Source organism: Anser brachyrhynchus, assembly GCF_964034855.1.
Source record: "Anser brachyrhynchus genome assembly, chromosome: 5".
Classification (NCBI taxonomy): Eukaryota; Metazoa; Chordata; class Aves; order Anseriformes; family Anatidae; genus Anser; species Anser brachyrhynchus.
The window spans coordinates 13,160,037-13,178,971 of record NC_137699.1 but is presented as its reverse complement, the minus strand read 5'-3'; the positions used below and the strand labels follow the sequence as shown (position 1 = coordinate 13,178,971).

The 18,935-nt window shown below is 46.5% G+C and overlaps 1 protein-coding gene across 5 annotated transcripts in view; it reads left to right on the top strand.

Moving 5' to 3' along the window:
• The window catches only part of PRDM11 (PR/SET domain 11), a 47,521-nt gene that overhangs the window by 19,471 nt on the left and 9,115 nt on the right, over positions 1-18,935 (top strand). For 3 of the 5 annotated variants that reach the window (XM_080592528.1, XM_080592527.1, XM_080592529.1), the window contains 2 exons: positions 14,233-14,420; positions 17,610-18,260. In XM_080592528.1, the coding sequence (XP_080448654.1) occupies positions 14,233-14,420; positions 17,610-18,260 (839 nt within the window). Of the gene's footprint in view, positions 1-5,244; positions 5,658-7,446; positions 10,765-14,232; positions 14,421-17,609; positions 18,261-18,935 lie in introns of those variants that run through there. The other 2 variants (XM_080592531.1, XM_080592530.1) reach the window with 2 other exon arrangements.

Here is an 18,935-nt window from a genome sequence, read left to right as displayed (position 1 = left end):
CATGTATTTGCCATAGTTAAGACAAGTGTGGTCTGGGCCATTTTGTACAGCCTTGAAAGGCAGAGAGGTTACAGTTTTGGGAGAAGGGTAGGGACAGTAAAGGGGATATTTGCAGCTTCTGGGGAAGAGGACCTGTGCAGGCTGTATTTACTGATCTTTCTGTTTTTACTCTTGAAAAATACTTGTAATATCAGTACTACTTGGAGTCTGACAGACAGTGCAAGTGGAAATAGTGGTCCTCAAAAAGCATTGCTTTTGTACGTTGCTGGCCTTCAAACAGAGACACACTCAATATCCTGCAGTAGGATATTACCGGTCATGGAGATTACCCACAGAAATCATACTTCCAGGACGCTGTAGACAGCGCTCTTTTTGTTTTTCAGATGGTGCTCTTTGCCATCACTCACAGATGGAGTGCTTTGCAAAGCAGATCTACTCACCCTCTGGGTAGGTGGGTATGGCACGGGGAGGGCAGCTTGGGCTGACTCCTCTCTCTTCTTGTAGATCTGGCTATTGTTTTTGTTGTTTGACTACCACATCTGAGTCCATTTTCATGTTCCCGCTGAGAACAATTTGTACACCGCAGCACTTGCTGTTTTAACTTCAAGTCCCTGTTTACCCAGGGCAGCGGAAGGAAGGAAGGAGTACAAAGCATAGCAGATGACATGGCAGTGACAATATCTTCTTGCCCTTTCCCTCTTTAGTCAGTCAAGATGCTCCTGATACTGCAAGCATCTTCCCCTAAGCTGGCCACTGGCACAATAACACACCCTTTATCTCTGTCTAGTGTAGAGTGCTGTTGTTTCCAATTCTTTATGAAACTCCATGGTTTTGAACTGCAGGGACATGTGTAAACCTCTTCCTATGTTTTTTTGTTTGTTTGTTTCTGGGGACTCAGTGACCAAATACTGTGAATCACGGCAAACATCAAAAAAAATTGTTGCTTTCTCGGACGTAAATTCTTAAACTGTTGCTGCTGAGGTTAGGTCTTCTGAAGGCTTACACAGAACCAGCTGTTGTTCCTGTTTACTTCTGAGGAAATTCTGTTACTCAGTTGTTGGGGATCCTACTTAAAAAAAACGGATCTGACCAAAAATGGAAAGTCGCTCAGAAAGTCCAGGAAACGTGCCCCTGTGTGTCTATCACTTTGCTCAGACTGAGGTGCTGGATAGCAAGCACCTGCAAACTGGTGGTGCCTAAACGAACTGTTGGAGTGCAGTGCCTCATGTGGGGGGTCTCCAGGCTAATTTTGGCATATATATTCTCTGTCCATTCTTACATGGGACTGTCTCAGTTCTCAGGTTTTTAGTACAGTTGAAACTCATCGTCTCCCTCAGCCCATGTGAAAAGGCTAGTGCAAAATTCGTTCATCTCTTTCTCCTTTGCGTCCCTCTCTGTTCCCTTCCCCTTCCAAAACATGATGACAGAGAGGCCATGGGGAGCAAGACTGTTTTATATCTTCCTTATAATGGAGATGTCTGCAAGTTGATCTTCGTTCAGTACTAGAGCTGGGAAGGGACCTCTGGAGGTCATACACTCCAGTGGCCTACTCAGAGCAGGACAAATCCGGATCAATAGATCTTTAAGCAATGAGCTGTTTTTTTGATTTTACAGGACCTCTTTCAAAATACATATATATGTTATAACCAGGGTTACTGTCGGTATCCATGTGTTCGGGAGGAGTGAAAGCCACGAGCCTGTGCACAAGTCGTTTTGTTGAGCTTCATATACTGCTCTCTGTTACCTTCTAGCAGGTGGCTCAAATGTTCTTACGTGTTGCAGACAGAAAGTTATGCAGAGCAAATGGATCCTAAACTAAAGCACTGCAGGACTGCGATCGCTGTAATTTTTTTCCCCAGGGCTCTGAAGCAACTATATGCTTGCTTCTTAGAGGCAAAGGCTTCTTAAAGGCTTGGAGTTGGTTGATGTCTTTGTAAGGGTGATTGTTAAGTGCCCACTGTTCATGTAGTTTACAACTTCACTTTTGGTTTTAAAAAAACAGCTGTGAAGTCTTACGCTTTCAGATTGACTTGGGCTACAGAGCACATTCAAAGCCCCACTGCTGTGCCTCCTCTGGAGCTTGTAAAACCCACACAGCATCCCCAGAGAGGTACTCGCAGCTTACAGTGACTGCTCCTACTGATAACCTGCATGTTAGGGGAAGTGCATGAGCAGAAGATCTCTCTGACAGAAACTAGTAATATTGTCTGGATTTTTAGGAGGAGGAGGTTAATATGCCTGCTGGGAATCTAACACTAATTGAATTAAATGATTAAAACTGTCCAGAACTGATTACGCTTTATGTGGCGAGTTTGCTGTTGCAATACTTACGTTGTCGTAAATAGTTTTGACCAAAGTCCTGCTGGAGCAGATAAGAGGAAACCCTGAAACCTGAATAGCTGGGTCTGCCAGACGTTGTGCTAAATGCACTTAATGGGATACCCTGTCTGGGAAGAGTAAAAAGGGACTCTAATTCCTCGTCGGTGCAATTGTGCTGGTGACAGCAGCCATAGGTTCAGCAGAGTAGAAAGAGCACAGATTTCCTGACCCCATCAGAGGCTCTGAGCAGCTCCTGAGAGAATTAGGTACTGCAAGTTCACCTGTACCAAGGGGCACTTAGCGAAATGGTGTTACTCCTTTTCACCAGAGCAGCTTGTCAGTGTAGGTTTGTTTCTACTGCAGGGAAGAGTTGATGGTTCTATGCAGTTGTGGGTACTCAAAGAAAGTACACATGAAGCCCAATTTTGCTGGATATGATAAAAATCAAATAGTAAACGTTCTCTTGCTCAGTGTTTCACACAGCCTTTTCCCCCTCTTCCAGTGTTCAGCTGGGAAAACTCCTTTTTCCTTTTAATTTTTTTGTTGGTGGTGGTGGTTTTTTTTTTCTTTCTTTTTTTTTTTTTTTCTGGAGATCAGTGTCGCAAGCGCTTTGCTGGCTCTCCATCATTTAATTATCATCTTCCCTAAACGCTCCTTCTGTCCCTGCATAAATGAAGCTTCACCAAAACAGTATCTCAAGGATTAATTTACAGTTGTCCCAGTGAAATATTTCTGTGCACTTAGCTCCTGGCTCTCCCCGTACATGTCTTGGGTCTGAGCAGCATTTCCCACTGGCGTTTCAGCTTCAACCAAGGTTAACAGCTTCTGACACTTTCCCTGATGGAAGGCAGCAGTGTCAGCGAGATTTGTTAAACGGAAGTGTAACAGTGCTAAGAAGAAACTAGGATGATGGCTGACAAGAGTCACTTTACCTTTCTGTGAGTTTTTCGTAGTCTGAAGTCTCCAAGCTCCTTTCACATGAGTGTACCCCAAACCACCTCTACTTCTGCTGGGCCATGGCAGCGCTGAAAGGCCTGGGGTGCCAGCGGGGCCATCACCATTGTGGGACAAGTGAGGCCTTTGGCTCGTTCCAGCTTCTCAGAAAGTACTGTGGGGTGGCTGAAGTCTGGCTGTGAGAGATAGGACATCCAGCCTAGATTTTAGGATCAAATCTCATTTCTTGGAATAGGAGGGTCTGAGCTATCCCAGTGAGATTTTTTTCCCCTAATATCACAATAATGCTAACAACAGCATCTTTGCTTTCATTTAGTTTGGGACCATGAACAGAAAATTTAGCATATGGGGAAGCCAATATGTTTTCTCTCCCACGGTGTCACTTAGAGCAATACTAAGGTTGTTAGGTGTCCTAACTATGAAGATGTTTTACTTCTTCTGTGTTACATCTTGATATCCTTTTTAAACATTAGTTTTCTAGGTTTGTAGTAATGGTTCTGGGAATGATTTATATTAACGCTGAAGTCTTTTACCTCGGATGTGTTGTGTTCTCAACAAACAGTCCATGCCGACGCAGATTTCTGAGAACTTCCTTTTAAAATACTTAGAATTATATCACATGAACACCGAAAAAGTTGACCTCTCTCAAAAAAAAGCCCCCAACGTACCTGCTTTTAACTGCTTTAAGTAAAAGCAATCTTTTCTAAAGTGTATAACACTAGAGTAACTGTTTCAACCTTTTACTTACTCTGTTGTAATTCAGATCAACACATGCACTAAAATATCCCAGTGGTTCTTCTCGTCCACAGCCGCCTGATCACTTCAGGTTCTCATCGCCCAGGCTGCGGATTATTCCTCTATCCACAATCCCACCCTGTTTACACACAGAATTGCATATTCACACAATCCATTTTCTCCTTCCCTAGGGAATAGATATAATCTTTTTTTTTTTCCCCCAATAAAAAAACATATTCAGGACTAATATTTTGCTTATTTTTTAAGTTTCCTTTGACTGTCGCTGAAAAAATGAATGCTTCTGACCCCCCCTTGGAGGCGCCACACAGAATTGCTCGTTCTCAGAATGGCTGCTGCTCCTCAGAGGGCTGAGGCTGCGTGTTGTTCTTTTGAAGCACCAGAGGCTAGGCGCAGGATCCTGTCAGCAGCAGTGACAGCAAAGCCTAGCCAAGAAAAGCAAGTGGGTGGCCTCATTCCTTTTGAGAACAATAGGAAATGGCAACCATTTCTGGGTAAAACAAAAGCTTACTGTGAAGCAGACAGACGTTGGAGGCTCAGTACTGTGGTGCTGAAGAAGAGACTTTTCCTTAGGAAAAACAAATTACAGAAATTGCCCATGAATCTACTTAAAATCTCTCTCCCCTGAAAATAAAAATAAAAAATCCACTTTAGTGTAGCCTCTGCATGAGATTCTGTGAGTTTTAACAAAAAGGGTAGTGTAAAAGTTTCCATGGCATGTTCTGCCAGGCAGAACAATGAGATATGTTTCAGGCCTCTAAATTTCCTCAAGAACCTGTTTTTGAGCAATGTCACCTTAGAAACTAATTCATGAATATGATTGCAGGTCCTCGTGCTTTTTTTTTCTGTATACAAACTGCAGCAAGTGATATGAGGCTGTACTGAATTCTCCTGTGTGAGCCAGGGCATCAGGCTAAGTGTAAAATTTGATTTTAACTGCTAATCTGAGAAGGTTCCTTCACACTGCTCTCGCTTGGTGTTTGTCTTTCGTTGTTTTTTTTTTTTTTCAAGCTTGTAAATTGCCTCTTAAAAACAAAACGACTGCCTTTTCTTGGTGCGATTGAGGGAAAACTGAGAGGCTGATGAGGGTGGGGGGGAGCTGGATCCCACCAAACTCCTCAGCCCAGACGCAGCACTGGTCAAGTGGTTGGATGCAGGGGGATACTTTGCGCTGATTTCCTTTTACCCAATTGTGCTTTGTGGGATGTTCAACCCAAGGAACATGGCTGAACGAAAGAGGAAGCCCAAGTTTTCCAAGGAAGAACTGGACATTCTGGTCACTGAGGTGACCCGAAATGAAGCCATGCTGTTTGGGAGGGAGACAATGCGTCTATCCCATGCTGACAGGGACAAGATCTGGGAAGACATAGCCAGGCAGATCACATCAGTCAGCCAGGTCCCCAGGTCTGTAAAAGACATTAAACACAGATGGGACGACATGAAGAGAAGGACCAAGGACAAACTGGCATTCATGCAGAGGTCCCTCTCTAGCCCCAGCAGCAAGGGGCGGCCCTCGGCCATCGTCCTGACCGCCCACGAGAGAGCCATCGAGTCAACGCTGCATTCATCACGCCAGATGCACGGCTTCCGGAGAGCGGATCTGGACGTGGTTGACAGCCCGTCAACAAGCTGTAAGTATCATTGCCTTAACACCTCTCTGTCTTATGCTTGCCTTTCTCAGTTTGACACTGGAGGAGCGTTGTGTGTTTTTGTGAGGTGCTGGGTTGCCCGTCAAGCCAGGTCCTGCTGCAGTGTTTGGTTTCAAGGGAAGGCTCTGGTGATCGTGGGGTGATGAGATGGATTGAGAGAAGGTTGTTTCTGAGTTAAGATCATCTTCTTTATCTATTTATCTAGTACTTTTCTATTCTGTCTTCAAAGGGTAGACATTGGATTACGCTTTCTTAACAGGTCATAAGCCTGAACTAATCCTACAAGTGAGGGAACAGCAGTAGTTGAAGTGCAACTGCCTCCAGTCTGTGAAAGAGCATTTGTGAAGGATTAGGAGTTCTTCATCTTGCATGCACCCCAGTAAAACGGCAGAGCTGTCAAGCTGTGAGCCGTGTGCCCGTCACTAATGGATCGCTGCATGGTAACCATCTTCCTTCCAAGAGGGCTCTTGGGTGTAGCTCAGTGATCACTGCCATTTGTGGCATGAGGCCAGGCCACTAGTGGTTTCTTACTAGTGGTCTGAAGGCTCAGTGCAAGTGCTATGAAAAAGGTAGATGATAATGGCTCCCTTCTCCACTCTTTTTTGAGAAACTACTGGCCCTGCTTTCTAAGTTAATCTTCCTGCATCACTACTCTCGGATACCTTCCAGTGCTGAACCACGAGCTGCTTTTTGGAAGTCTTTCCCCAGTTGCATATATACGGTTTTCTTGTGTGGTGGTGGAAACTTCTTGGTCTGTGAGCTTTTAGAGATACACAGGAGAGAAAGAGGAGATAACTTCTTGGAAGTAGGCCAACTAATACATCACGGATGGCACTGTCCTATCATGTTAGGTCTTATCTCATATCTGAAGTAACACTGTTAGTGGGAATGCAAGGACGAAAATCTTCCAAGTACTGATGAAGTGGGACTTGGTCATTCTTTGTATCTATCTTGGAAGCCAGTTGTGCTATTTCAGAGGTAAAATTAATACAGCTTGAGCTAGTGGACAGTTGCAACAACAGTTGCAAGGAGATAGTGGACAGTTGCAACAACTGTAATATCATCTCTTCTTATACTTGGCATGCCTGTACCCATGAACTGGCACATCACTAGATATTTATCAGACTAACAAGAACTTTCTGGTAGTGTTTTGCTTTGATTTTGTTTTTGCATCAAGTATGCTTGCCCGGTAAATACGAGGTCCTGTTGCTGCTATGCCTGACTGCCTGTTCACCTTACTCAGTGGTGGCAAGCCACATAGTGGCCTTGCAGTACAGACTTTGTGAGCAGCAAGTGTTACATCTGTGTCTTTCTTGATGAGGAGGATGTAAGAAATAACATGGGTGCAGGGGTCTGGCATGAGGAGCTAAATGTGTCGGGTATTTTGAGGTTCAACCAAAGACCAGGCACCTTTGTCTCCTCAAAATACTGGAGTGTTCTAGCTAGTTGTGATTTTGCAGAAAGCGAGTCATTGCTATGGTCTGAAATTGGTTGATCTTCTAGTAGTGAATAATGCTATGTAGAAGACACCATGGCAGCTTGGACTCCTCCTCAGTTGGCTGGGTTTGCCTGCTCTTCAGGCCTCTTGTGGCTAAGCTTGTCAGCCAGCTGCTAACATTGCAGCGTGTGCATGTTGAGTTACGCGCCAGCATCTACAGGCTGCAGGGGTGGGGGGGAACTCTTTTTCCACATGCTTTGAGATACCTTGAAACAGAAGTCAGAGTTGTGAGGGTTTTCACGTTAATAATTCATGCTTCCTTTTCTGTTTAAGCTGACGAAGATGAAGAGATGCCAGGCACTTCTCGGGAACACTGCTCCTCCTCGCTGAAGAGGGCCAGTGCAGGAGTCAGCCAGCTCTCTGGGCCCTCCTTCCTCCACACCTCTTCCTCGTCAGAGCACTCAGAAGCTATCAGCCAAAGGCAGGAATTGCACCGTCCATCACCACGCACCTCCTCGTCCTGCAGACCCCCACGCCCCCGCACAAGGAGCCCGCCCCTCTCCAGCTTCGATCGCCAGCTTCTTCATTCCCACTCGCAGCAGACAGAGCTGTTCAGGCAGTTCTGCCAGGAGCTGGTGGCTATTCACAGGGACATGGCAGAGAGCATGCACGTCATCGGTCAGAAGATGGCTGACCTCACCGGCCAGGTTGGCCAGATGTGCCAAACCCTATCAGAAATCCGTGATGGGGTCCAGGCTTTTCATAGGATACAGGGTCCTAGTGTCATGCAGGGGTCTCTTCTGCAAGCAGCTTGCACAAAACCAGCCCCTGAGCCCAGTGCAGAGTCTAATCAAACCCCCTCAAAACAGACTCCTCCTGCACGGATTACCAGGTCACGAAAGAGAAAACACCATTTTTAGTCTGCTTCATATAAAGAAGGGTGCCCTGTCCTGAGCTGCTGCATGCTCACATGGCCTCTACGTGTGTATTAGTACTATGTGGGGAAGGTCAACAGCCACCCCCAACCCATCCATCCCCCAGCTAACATCTAACAAAGCACTGTGAATTATGGCAGCTGAATAGTAGTGCTGTCCCTCTGCAGTGGCAAAGAGGAATCTCAGACCTTATAGAGCTTGGGATGTAGGGCATCTTTCTATTCATAGAGATTAGGAGATTTCACCGTTTTCCCCATGCTTTAAATGCTCTGTAAGCTAAGAGATATAGTAGGAAATCATTATCTTGATCTCTTTTTGTGCCTGTGAAACATTATTTACTGAGGCAGTGTCCTAGAGAGCTCCCTTGCAATCAACCCACAAATTTACCCTAATACTACCTTCCCATCATCTTCCTGTGAATTAGTGTATGCACTCTGCAGAGTCTTAACTAACAGATGCATCCTTACAGCTCTAAAGATTTATTGCTCATTATTTTTATCTTGTGTTCAGCAATAATGGGCAATTCAGGGCTTACTGTGACTGTTAGGCATAGGTTTGGGAAAGGTATATAAAAGCAAAGCATATGCAGGGAAGGGAAGAAAGCACAAAGATGAGAGAACTTTCTGCCATCAGAATGACAGGAGAAAAGATTTGAGCCCTGTGTGGCATTAGACTGCTGAGAAGGGCTGCTATGGCATGTGCCTGGATGCTGCAATACCACGTGCATTTATATCAAATAGTTTAATCTTTGTCTCCTCCAGTCTATCTGAAACCCTCACCTACCTTTCACAATTGCACTTAAAATACGGTTATTTCGTAATATGACAGCTCTTAAACAAAATTGTATCATATTATTTTCTTGCATGTTGTAATCTTTAGTTTTGAATCACCTCTCCCTCCTCAAAATGTGAGAGACTGCACAGAAACAAGGGAAGATACAGGGCCTGCTTCTGACCTCAAGAACAATTTGGTTTTGTGTCACTGTAACTCTGTCAACTTCAGTACAGTTACTTCGGACTTGCTCAGTATTACTTAGGGTGGAATATGTACTGTGTTCTCCTATCATGAAGAGTTTACAACCCCAAGTCCCAGCTGTATAGTTTAAGTTCTTGAACATGTTGGTTTTATACTGCTTCCTTTTCCCTTAGAGATGCAAGAAAGAACTGTTTAAACATTTTAATTGCTTTAGTGCTGCATGAGGTTTCCATGTACCATCCCAATTCCTAAACTAGTCTTTAATAATGTCACCTTAGGTGGTGATAACATATGTGGCAGCTTTTTTACAGCATCTCTGTTTTCTGCTTGATTTGCACGTCCGCACCTACTGTGCTGCCCCCATCTCTGGATAAATCTGGACATTATCGTGTCGTGCCTCAGCAGGGAAGAGGGCCCAGGTGTTATCCACACACAGTTAGCACACCACTGCTCTCTGGGCTGTTCTATTGTGGGGAGAGGTGGGTTGCTGAAAACTATTCAAGTTAACATGAATGCCCATCATCACGTAACATGGGCTACAGGCTTAGCCAAAAAGCTGTATAAATTTCAGCAGGAATGGAACATAGGCAGCACAGAATAGCAGAAGGATGGCTTATTTTATGTCTTCTTGAAGGATCTTCTTCAATCTTTTGGCCTATCCTTTGAAAGAATAGTGCACTAGCTTCTCTGATGGGAAGGTGACTGTACGTCTCCCGTGTCAGGCATTCCTGATGTTCTTTTCCTTTTTTCTTCTTAATTGTTCTGTAATCCTAATTCAAATAATTTATTTTTAGTGGTTTGGTAAAAGGCCCTTGCTCAAGAAAGTAGAGGTCTGGTAAAAAGAAAGACCTCCTTTCTTCTGAGGAATGACCCACTTCGGTTTCATGCAAAGGAAGTTCCTCATAGTGCTGGCGCCAGACCAGGGCACTTACCTTCCTGTGAGGATGTCCTTCTACTTCTGTTGTACCGTTTGTGTTCTGCAAAAGTCACAGTCTCTCTTCAGTTGAAGGGAAGATTGGGGAAAATGGTGTAAGTGGATCTAATAATATGAATCACAGAGAAATGAAAAATGGTGATAAGTTTTAAAGGCTTTCTGAGTCAATACAGTGCTGCTGCTATATATTAGAGGTAGTATTTTATATTTTTATAATAATTGGTCCCTGCTGATGTTCTCCCATGGATATACTGATAGGATTAGTTCCTTTGATGTTGTCTGGGGGGATTCCATGCAGGAACCCTCAGGTCAGCAGAGGAGGAGGCTCCCGCCAGTGCTGAGCGCTAGAGGGAGTTAGGGGTGCTGTTGGCATCATCGCTGCCAACAGTTTGCCTGCACAGATGCCTTGAGAGAGAGAGAGAGAGAACCTGTTGTCCTTGCGCAGGAATTGCAACCTTCGTAGAACCCCCCAGAGGCTGGGCTCTGGTCTGGAGAAGGGACCTTGTACTATGGACTGACTGAGTTCTCCCCCAGTTTCCTCTGTGGACTGTTACAGATTGGCCCAGCTCTGGGGACCTGTTGCCTGCCCTGTGTAGACCCCTTGGTGGAATGGCTTTTCTGTACTGGCTCGCAAAGGATACTTCCTCCTGCAGACAGCATGTTGACTGGCTGTTGAAGTAAGTGCCCGTGTTAAAGCAAACTGCTGTGCTCAGCCCCACTGTCTCCATGTCTTGTCCATGCTGAAAAATCCTCTCTCTCAAAGTATTTTTGTTAAGATTACAATAAATATATAACACTTTTAACACAGCTGCTGTTGAGTCATTTGTTTCTCTCTTCAAATCTCTGCCTGAACATGTTACACGTTGCTCCAGACCGTACCCGTCACAGATGCTGAGTCTCCTCAGGAGTGCTCAGCAGCAGAGAGCTGGGGCGGTGGTTGAGTGGTGGCACCCCATGGTGCCTGCCTGGGCTGCTAGCAGCTCTCCTGCTGCACCTTCCGCCACAGTGCTGCGCCCCACCTTGACTTTGGAAAGACCCGTGGCCTTTTCCTGGTGGTACTCTGTGATGACAGGCTATCAGCAGAGCATCGCTGGGGCTGGCCAAAGGATGAGCAGTGGAGGGGTCAGCAGGGAGGGGGAAGGCATGGGGCAAATCCTTGGGAGAGGAGCAGAAGCCTGAGCCACTGGCTGCAAGGTCTCCCTTGTACCCCACCGTCTCTCCCAGCTGCTCCCATTGCCTTGCTGCTAAGGCTGGGGAGGAAGAGGCCCTGGCTGCCAAAAAATACTTTGACTTTTTTTAAGTGTGCTCAGTGGACTATCCCAAAACGTGACCATTTGGCCTCCTAAAAGGGCCATGGCTCAGAATAAACGATAATGAGGATAGTCATTGCTGGGGCAGGTGCCCCTGTGGAGCTGTGCTTCTGCCGGCTATGAGGTTGATCCAAGCCCCCACAGCAGCAAGTAGAGCTCGTAGATGCTCTCCTCCGGTGCCAGGACTGTCTCAGCGGCTGGTCCTGAGCAGCCTGGGCAGACTCTGTTGGCCTCAAGCCTCGCCGGGAGCCTGGTCCATCCCAGGGCTCAAGTGGATGGGAGGTCTGTGCCTCAGGGCAGATGAGGTGTCCTGCTTGGAGCTCCAGATGGCTGGGCCTGCCCCAGCAGTGGTCCCATCCCTGCTCTTCCTCCAGGGATCACAGTCCCACAGGAAACCCTCTGTGACAGCAGTGCCATTTTTGTCCCAGGTGTCTGAACAAAGGCTGTTTGTTGCCTTAGTACCAGTTGCGTGTTGGGCACAGGCTCTCCTCAGGCAGCCTGTGGCCCTGCCTCGCTGAGCGGACTGGGGGTTTTGGAGTGGCTCAAACCATGATGTGCAGCAGCACTGGGCGTCTTAGTCCAACAGCTGGAATTTGAGTTTTATGCAATCCTTCCTAACCTGTGTAATTTGTGCCTTTGGGGCTGCTGGAGTCAGGGCTGGGCAGCGTTGGCTGGAAAGCATTTTGTCTTTGTGGATGATCTCATCCGCATTCATGTTACCTCAGGAAATTATCGTGGATACAACCTTTCTCTCTCACAACATAAACCAGCTCCGAGCTGCCAGCAGCCACGAAGAAACGTGTTAATGACCGGATTATTCCACAACTGTCTGCTAAAGGCTTCCTTAATCTCTCCTAGTGAAATCTCCAGTGCCAGTCACTGCTGGCCAGCAGCGCTGACAGACTCTCGGAGGCAGAACCTTGGAGGAGCTCAGGGGCAGGAGGAGAGCCAGCAGGAAAAGCACACTAATGCTTAATAAAATACTTCATAAGAAAAGTGAGGAGTGGTTACCCAGTCTCTCCCCTCCCTGTACAAAGTGATGTGTTAGAGAATTTTTCTAACCCTCATTGCTGGGAGACATGGGGTGGACCTGCCTTGCTAGCCACTGCCCTGTGAAGCCCTCAGTGCCACTGGTGGTGGGGATTTGGGTCCTGCATTAAGGAGCTATGAGCTGCAGGGTCTCTCCTTTGCTGCCACTAGAAAGCATCCCAGCATTTTGCTAGCATGGGGGAGAGCATCTCTGAGGATCACCCACGCAACAGTGCATCAGACTGACTGCGGCAAATGGCTGCATCTTCAGGGTGCGGTGGCAGGTCTGTCTGGATGACCACCACCACTTTTGTGATGACTAATATCCAGAAGTGTCGGCCTGGCAGCAGCAGCTGAGCACCTTTGCTGGTCTTCCTTCCCACCACACTGCTCCAGGCCTCTGCTCCTTCTCAAACGCATAAACCAGTGGTCTAAAGGTTCATTAGTTTTGTCATAAAAAATACATAAAATAAGAGTTAATAAAAGTCAATGTTTGGCTTATTTTGGCAATGTCAGAGCCTGTTTAAATAATTGCTGAAGATTGCAGACCGTCCTGGGTAACACAGTTGGGAAAAATGCAGCTGATTCCAGGCACATGCACAGTTGCTTAACATTAAAACCAGAACTGCTGCAGCCTTGGGCAGTCCGAGACACTGCCGACTCATTTTCTGTGTTTTGTGGGAAGTTTGACCAAGTTTATGACCTTATCTGTGTGGGTGAGTGTGGTCACATGCATGTGGGCTGGTGTCTTTATCTGTTCATGCACGTGGCCAGAGAAAAAAAGAGCATTCAGAGAAAAATTGACAGCTTCCTTAAGCCAAGGAAATGCCTGTGAGCTAGAGGGGAACGTTTGGGCAAGGGCTAGTAGCAACACACTGCTCATCTCCATCAGTGTCACTGCAGCAGGGAGTGGTGAATAACTGAGGCAAATGGCATACAAGAGGAAAAGGCTTTCAGCTGTGAACCAGTCCAGTCTGCGCTCAGGTCTTCTAGTCCTGGGCAATTGTTGTCAGCTTGTGCACAGAGGCAGCTAGAGCCATTATTACCAAGCCTTTTCATTTCCACTAACAACAAAAGGAGTGTAAGGATGAATAATATGATCCTACTTATAGATCTCTATCTTACCAAGTTACACAGGGGGACAGCTGGTTGGAGTGGTGAATTAGTATGTTTCTACTGAGCTGAAACTTAAACATTTTATATCTGGAAAACAAACCCCATGCTCAGAAAGCAACTCTTCTGTCAGCACTGCTCGGAGATCCCCACAGCACAGTGCTGGCATTTCAGGCAGTTAATGTTTCCCTAGACTTTCAGTGCTGAATGTCCAAATGCAAAATCTTCCAGTACTGGCACGACCTTGGTTTCCTTTTGGACTACCAGCAAATACCCCTGTGCATGTTGGATGTCTGTCTTTCTCTCCTAAGTTATCTCAATTCTGCTTGACCAAGAGGAGAGAAGCAAGGAAATCTGGTTTCCACTAAAAGGAAGATGATGTTGGGGAAGAGACCAGAAGAGTGGCCCAGCCATATTCAGGATGCCCCTGAGAACAAGGGAGGCCCTGGGATGTGAAATGCTGGTAGGGAATCTAGAAGTCCTTGTTTCCATCACTAGGCAAAGAATCTTCTGCCAGTGAGAATCTGCATCACCATTACTAGTAGAGATACTCCTTCAGGTCAGATGTACAGTGTAGTAGTCGCTTCCCCAGCAGAAATGGACTCACTGGTTTAGTGCTCCCTGGGTGTCCATGCTCGTTGTCCTGTATCTCTGGCACTTTGCACACCATTGCGTATAACTCCATGCTTTCCAGTCTGGCTGTGTCGATGGCTCTCTCTGAAGGTCATTCCAGCATCATCATGGTTGTCGTCATGGTGCAAGGGCGGGGGGGCACAGGAGAGAAAATGCGTGCTTCACGCCTGCCTTGTCACCTCGCCCGCAGGTATGTGATCATTTCCCGGGAGGAGAGGGAACAGAACCTGATGGCCTTCCAGCACAGCGAGAGGATTTACTTCCGTGCCTGTCGTGACATCCGGCCTGGGGAGAAGCTGCGGGTCTGGTACAGCGAGGACTACATGAAGCGGTTGCACAGTATGTCCCAGGAGACCATCAACAGAAATCTCACAAGAGGTGAGTCTCTTTCCACCCTTTCCCCAGTCCCCTTTGGCCGCCACATTTGTTGCACCAAGTGCAGTGGGTGAAGTAGGTAATGCCCAGGCTGTGCGAGGAGAGCTGCCCTTGTACAAGCAGCTCACATCTGGGCAAGAGCCCCCAGTTCTGCGTGCCGTGGATGGAAGTTGCTGCACAAGAAGGACGATGTAAACACTGTCGTGGAATCATGAAAGAAAGATTTGTGTTGTGTTGTGTTTTGTTCTGTCATGTTATGTCGTGTCGTATTGTGTTGTGCCATGTAGTGTTGTGTCGTGTTGTGTCGTGTTGTGTTGTATATTCTGTGTGCTGCCAGGGCCTGATACAAAGCCCAGGAATCACAGAGCTCCCCTGTCACAAAACTTTCTGGCCTGAGGATTGCCAAACTGGTGGTCCCAGAGACAGGTGCTGGGTTTTTCTTTGAACATACCACTTTCTCTGGCTCCTGTGAGCAGCTTGTTGAAGGGAGCTCTGGCTGGTTTTGCGTGCATATGAAAGAGAGATTTCCTTGGTGTGTTTGTATGTCCATTTTCCTGGCTTAATTTATCTCCTCTTTCTTCAGAAAGATAATTTGGGATCGGCGCAACATCAGCTCCTTAGTCTTACAACCTTAGAGTGCTTGTACAACGTACAGAAGGCTTTGTACTTGTCAGATTGATTCTTCCCTGGATAAAAATTGTTATCTTATCTTAGCAATAGTCATGCTGGAACAAACCCAGCGGTCCTTTAGGTCAGTGTAATGTCAGCAATACAGGAAGCTTTAGAGGAAGGCAAAAATTCTTAATGCATCTATTCATCTGTACAATGCTGAGACCTGAAGTTAATTAAGGGCATTTCTTTCCAGGCCTAGCCACAGAACAGCAGGGCCTCGGAGGGGCAGCCACACTAAAAATAACTTTCTAATTAAAATTCCCGTGTATATTATTACACAGCTGCTGTTGCTGCCTTGACTTGGTAAAAGGTGTCTCCTCTTTAAGCATGGGGTGGACAAGATGTCCTGAAAAAGCTGGTTGTCCTCCATCACCTTGGAGTTCTTATGCACTTGCAGTGTTACATCTTGATGGCCGTGCTTGGGCAATTCCCACTTCTGAATTAACACTGGTATGAATGTGCGTTTCTCTGTTAATGACCGTATTAATCACTGAGTGATCAGGTACATGCTGCAGTGGTTTTGCTGCATCCCATGCAGATGTTAGCTGTCCAGATGGCTTAGTACTTTCTGAAAGGGCTGCAAAAGACAGACTGTGCCCTGAGAGGAGCTGTTTTGCAGCACTGGTCTGGAGGGGCTCCAAGGCTATGAGCCCTGCCCTACAGACTTGCCTTTAGTCTTGATTCATCATGGTGCCATGGTTTGTGTCAGCTGAAATGATAACACAGCTGGCTCGGTGCTATGAGTGCTGTGAAGATCTGCCTCTGAGCTCCTCAGGACCTGCCATATCCTGCCTCACACTTGGGTAGAAGCTTAGGTGGCTGTGTATACCGTCCAAGAAAACTCCTGACATCTTAGTGAGCCCATCCTGCGGCCAGCTGGGCTCCAGGCTGTGTTCGCAAGAGGACCACAGAAGCGTTGTTAAAATGGAGCATCACTTGGGGCCACTGCTAGACTTGCAAGACATTGCAGCCTCATCTGGGAGGGCACTGGGGGGGCGATCAGAGAAGGGCACAAAAATCTGCTGGGCTGTTTCCTGTTTAAAAGATTCCAAATTCCCTGCAGATGAACCAGTAAAGTGAAGTCGCAAGCTTTACTAACTCACAAAAAGTAACATGGTTCCTGGGTTTTGTTTCTATCGGTAGTTTCTGACCCGCCTCATCACTGGAGTTGATACCAATAATATGAGGGATCGTCTTGTGATTTCTGGCTTTTCCATAGGGCCAAATCGTTCAGTTGGCTAGGGGAAAAATCACCGAGAAAGAAGAAGGATCCATTCTCTAAAACCCTACCTCTGCCAATAGTTCTTGGAGTCCATAACAGAGAAAATGTTAAGACAGAGACCCAAAGCTCTGCCCTTAGAAATTCTCCAACAGGATGTGTTGCAAACAAGGTCTGTTGTTATGGATTCCCTCAAGAAGTGTCTGGGGTTCCCAGCCAGCATCAAACCCAGTACAGACCCCTGCCATGCAGGCCAACCCTTTTTATGGTGCCTTACTCTAACTGTTTTGAGTCTTGCATCTTTTCTGCATTCTTAGCATTGCTCTCCTTAGAGAGGGAACAGTAGCTTTTACTCCGTAACTCTTATGAAAGCATGAATACACTTTAAAAGCAAACAAAACCAAAAAGCAGCATAAAGCAGCGTCTTGTTTGGGAAGCCATCAATGCTTGAAGTTATTTACAAGATAGAAGAATGATGGAAATTGAGCCAAACCTATCGTCTTTTGAATTTCCAGGTAAGGAAATCTGGCTATTCCCTTTATTTTAAGCAATTAATAATTTGTATGAGGTTGCTTTTATAATGTGTTTTGTGTTTTTTTTTAATCACTGAATGGCCATGCTCTTAGACTCCACTGGCACAAGCTAGGTATCCCATCCTTGGAGGGCATACACCCATTGTAGCTCAGTTGACAATGCGTACCTTGGGCTTTAAGAGTGCAAGTTATTTCTACTCCTTTGCCTTTGCATTTCTGGAGCAGCCTCCAAACTGAAAGAGAGTAAAGGGGTTTGCAACCTTTGTGCTGTGGCGTGCACAGATGCTGGGGTTCTTGTGAAACAGTCTGAATCTCTCGCTGCACTGCTGTACACTCGATACCTTTTACCAAGTCAAAACAGGCACAGGTCTTCCAGCCAGCCAAAATGGCATTTGGGCTCTGGGCATTAGGTTCCACCATGATCAGTGATTTACCTCATAGGCTCCTTCCACCGCAGGTTGGTTATACCGCCAGGTTAAACAGGCTGCCTGTAGTTTCTCTTCTCTTTAAAGCGTGTGGGTCCTACTCCACTGTGGCTACCCAGGACTGTCTCTGTTTTTGCGGACGTGCCCATTAGCAGGGCTCCTCCTCTCGCGAGCCTCGGTTTCCACTGAGTTGTATCAGTTCCCTGGTTTATAACGCAATGTACAGACCTGCAGGGATTCAGCCTACCTTTTTGTTCTTTTTTTTTTTTTTCATTCAAGTTTTAGATTGAGGGATGTTGCTCGGTTCCCGGTGATAATCCCCACCCCTCATTTTCCTTTCTAGGAGACAAAAGGTTACAGAGGGAAAAGTCAGAAAAGAATGTGGAAAATCAAGAGGATATGAGGGGGCCACTCCAGCTCACGACATTAAAGCAAGGGAAGAGCCCCTACAAGCGCAGCTGTGACGAGGGGGAATCTCACCCCCAAACAAAGAAAAAAAAGATTGACCTCATCTTCAAAGACGTCCTGGAGGCTTCATTGGAGTCTACCAAATTTGAAGAGAACCAGTTAGCAACCAGTACACCACTTTCCATCAGAACAGCATCTAAATACCAGGCTGAAGACATATTTGAGAGGTGTGGCACTGCCATGCAGCACAGCTCCCTGAACCTCGGCAGAAACCGGAGTGAAGGGGAGTGGAAGATCCCCCATGGTTCCTCTTTTAGTTCTGCCAAAGAAGTGGGGATCCTTGAAGACGAGGAAGAAGAGCCTCTGTCTCTGAAAGCAGACAGCCCAACTGAGCTGTCACTGGCCTCTGCGCAGGGCAACTCCCATGAAATCCCCACCACCTCCTTCTGCCCTAACTGCATCCGTCTGAAGAAGAAGATCCGAGAGCTGCAGGCCGAGTTAGACATGCTGAGATCTGGGAAGTTACCTGAGCCACCTGTGCTACCGCCCCAGGTACCCGAGCTCCAAGAGTTCTCAGACCCCACAGGTAAGCCTTGCCGAGTATCAGCCTTCTCCAAACCCTGCCTAAGGAAAGTAGTGAGATGCCTGTGTGCTGTGTACCCATCTAAAGCGTTTTGCTCTGAGTATTCAGGTGAACACGTGGTTCCGTGGAAGGTTCGTTGTCAGGTTTTGTGAACGGGTGGGACAAGAACTGATGCTGAAGGCACAGTGGAAGACACTGTCTGGGAAAGACTCTGTATGACGACTCTCTCTATTTGTTGCCATTGTAATCAATCATGCACTGCCAATAAAAAAGACATTCCATTGCAGACAGTTTGTTTGCTGTATTTTTGATGGATTCTCTTTCAGCGGAAGCCCCTCCCCAGTACCTTATATGCTACCAAGAAACATTGCTTGAAAGTCCGAATGACTCAGTGGTAACACTGAAATTTGCGCTCTTTGTGTATGAAATAATGTGTGCCTCACTGGAAGGCACTCTCTGTTTTCTCCACTGCCTTACCACAAAACATGTGCCCCTTTCTGAAGGTACTTCATTTCTAACAGGAACATGCTATTGAGCAGCCAGGAGCCTTCACCAAAGGAATATTTGGGTCATATCATGTATTGTGCAAGTAGCCAGGATGTACTGTCATTTCTTGCTGTCCTTTGTGGCATGTTGGAGACAAAGTTCATATGCAGAAACGTTGATTTATTTTTCCTT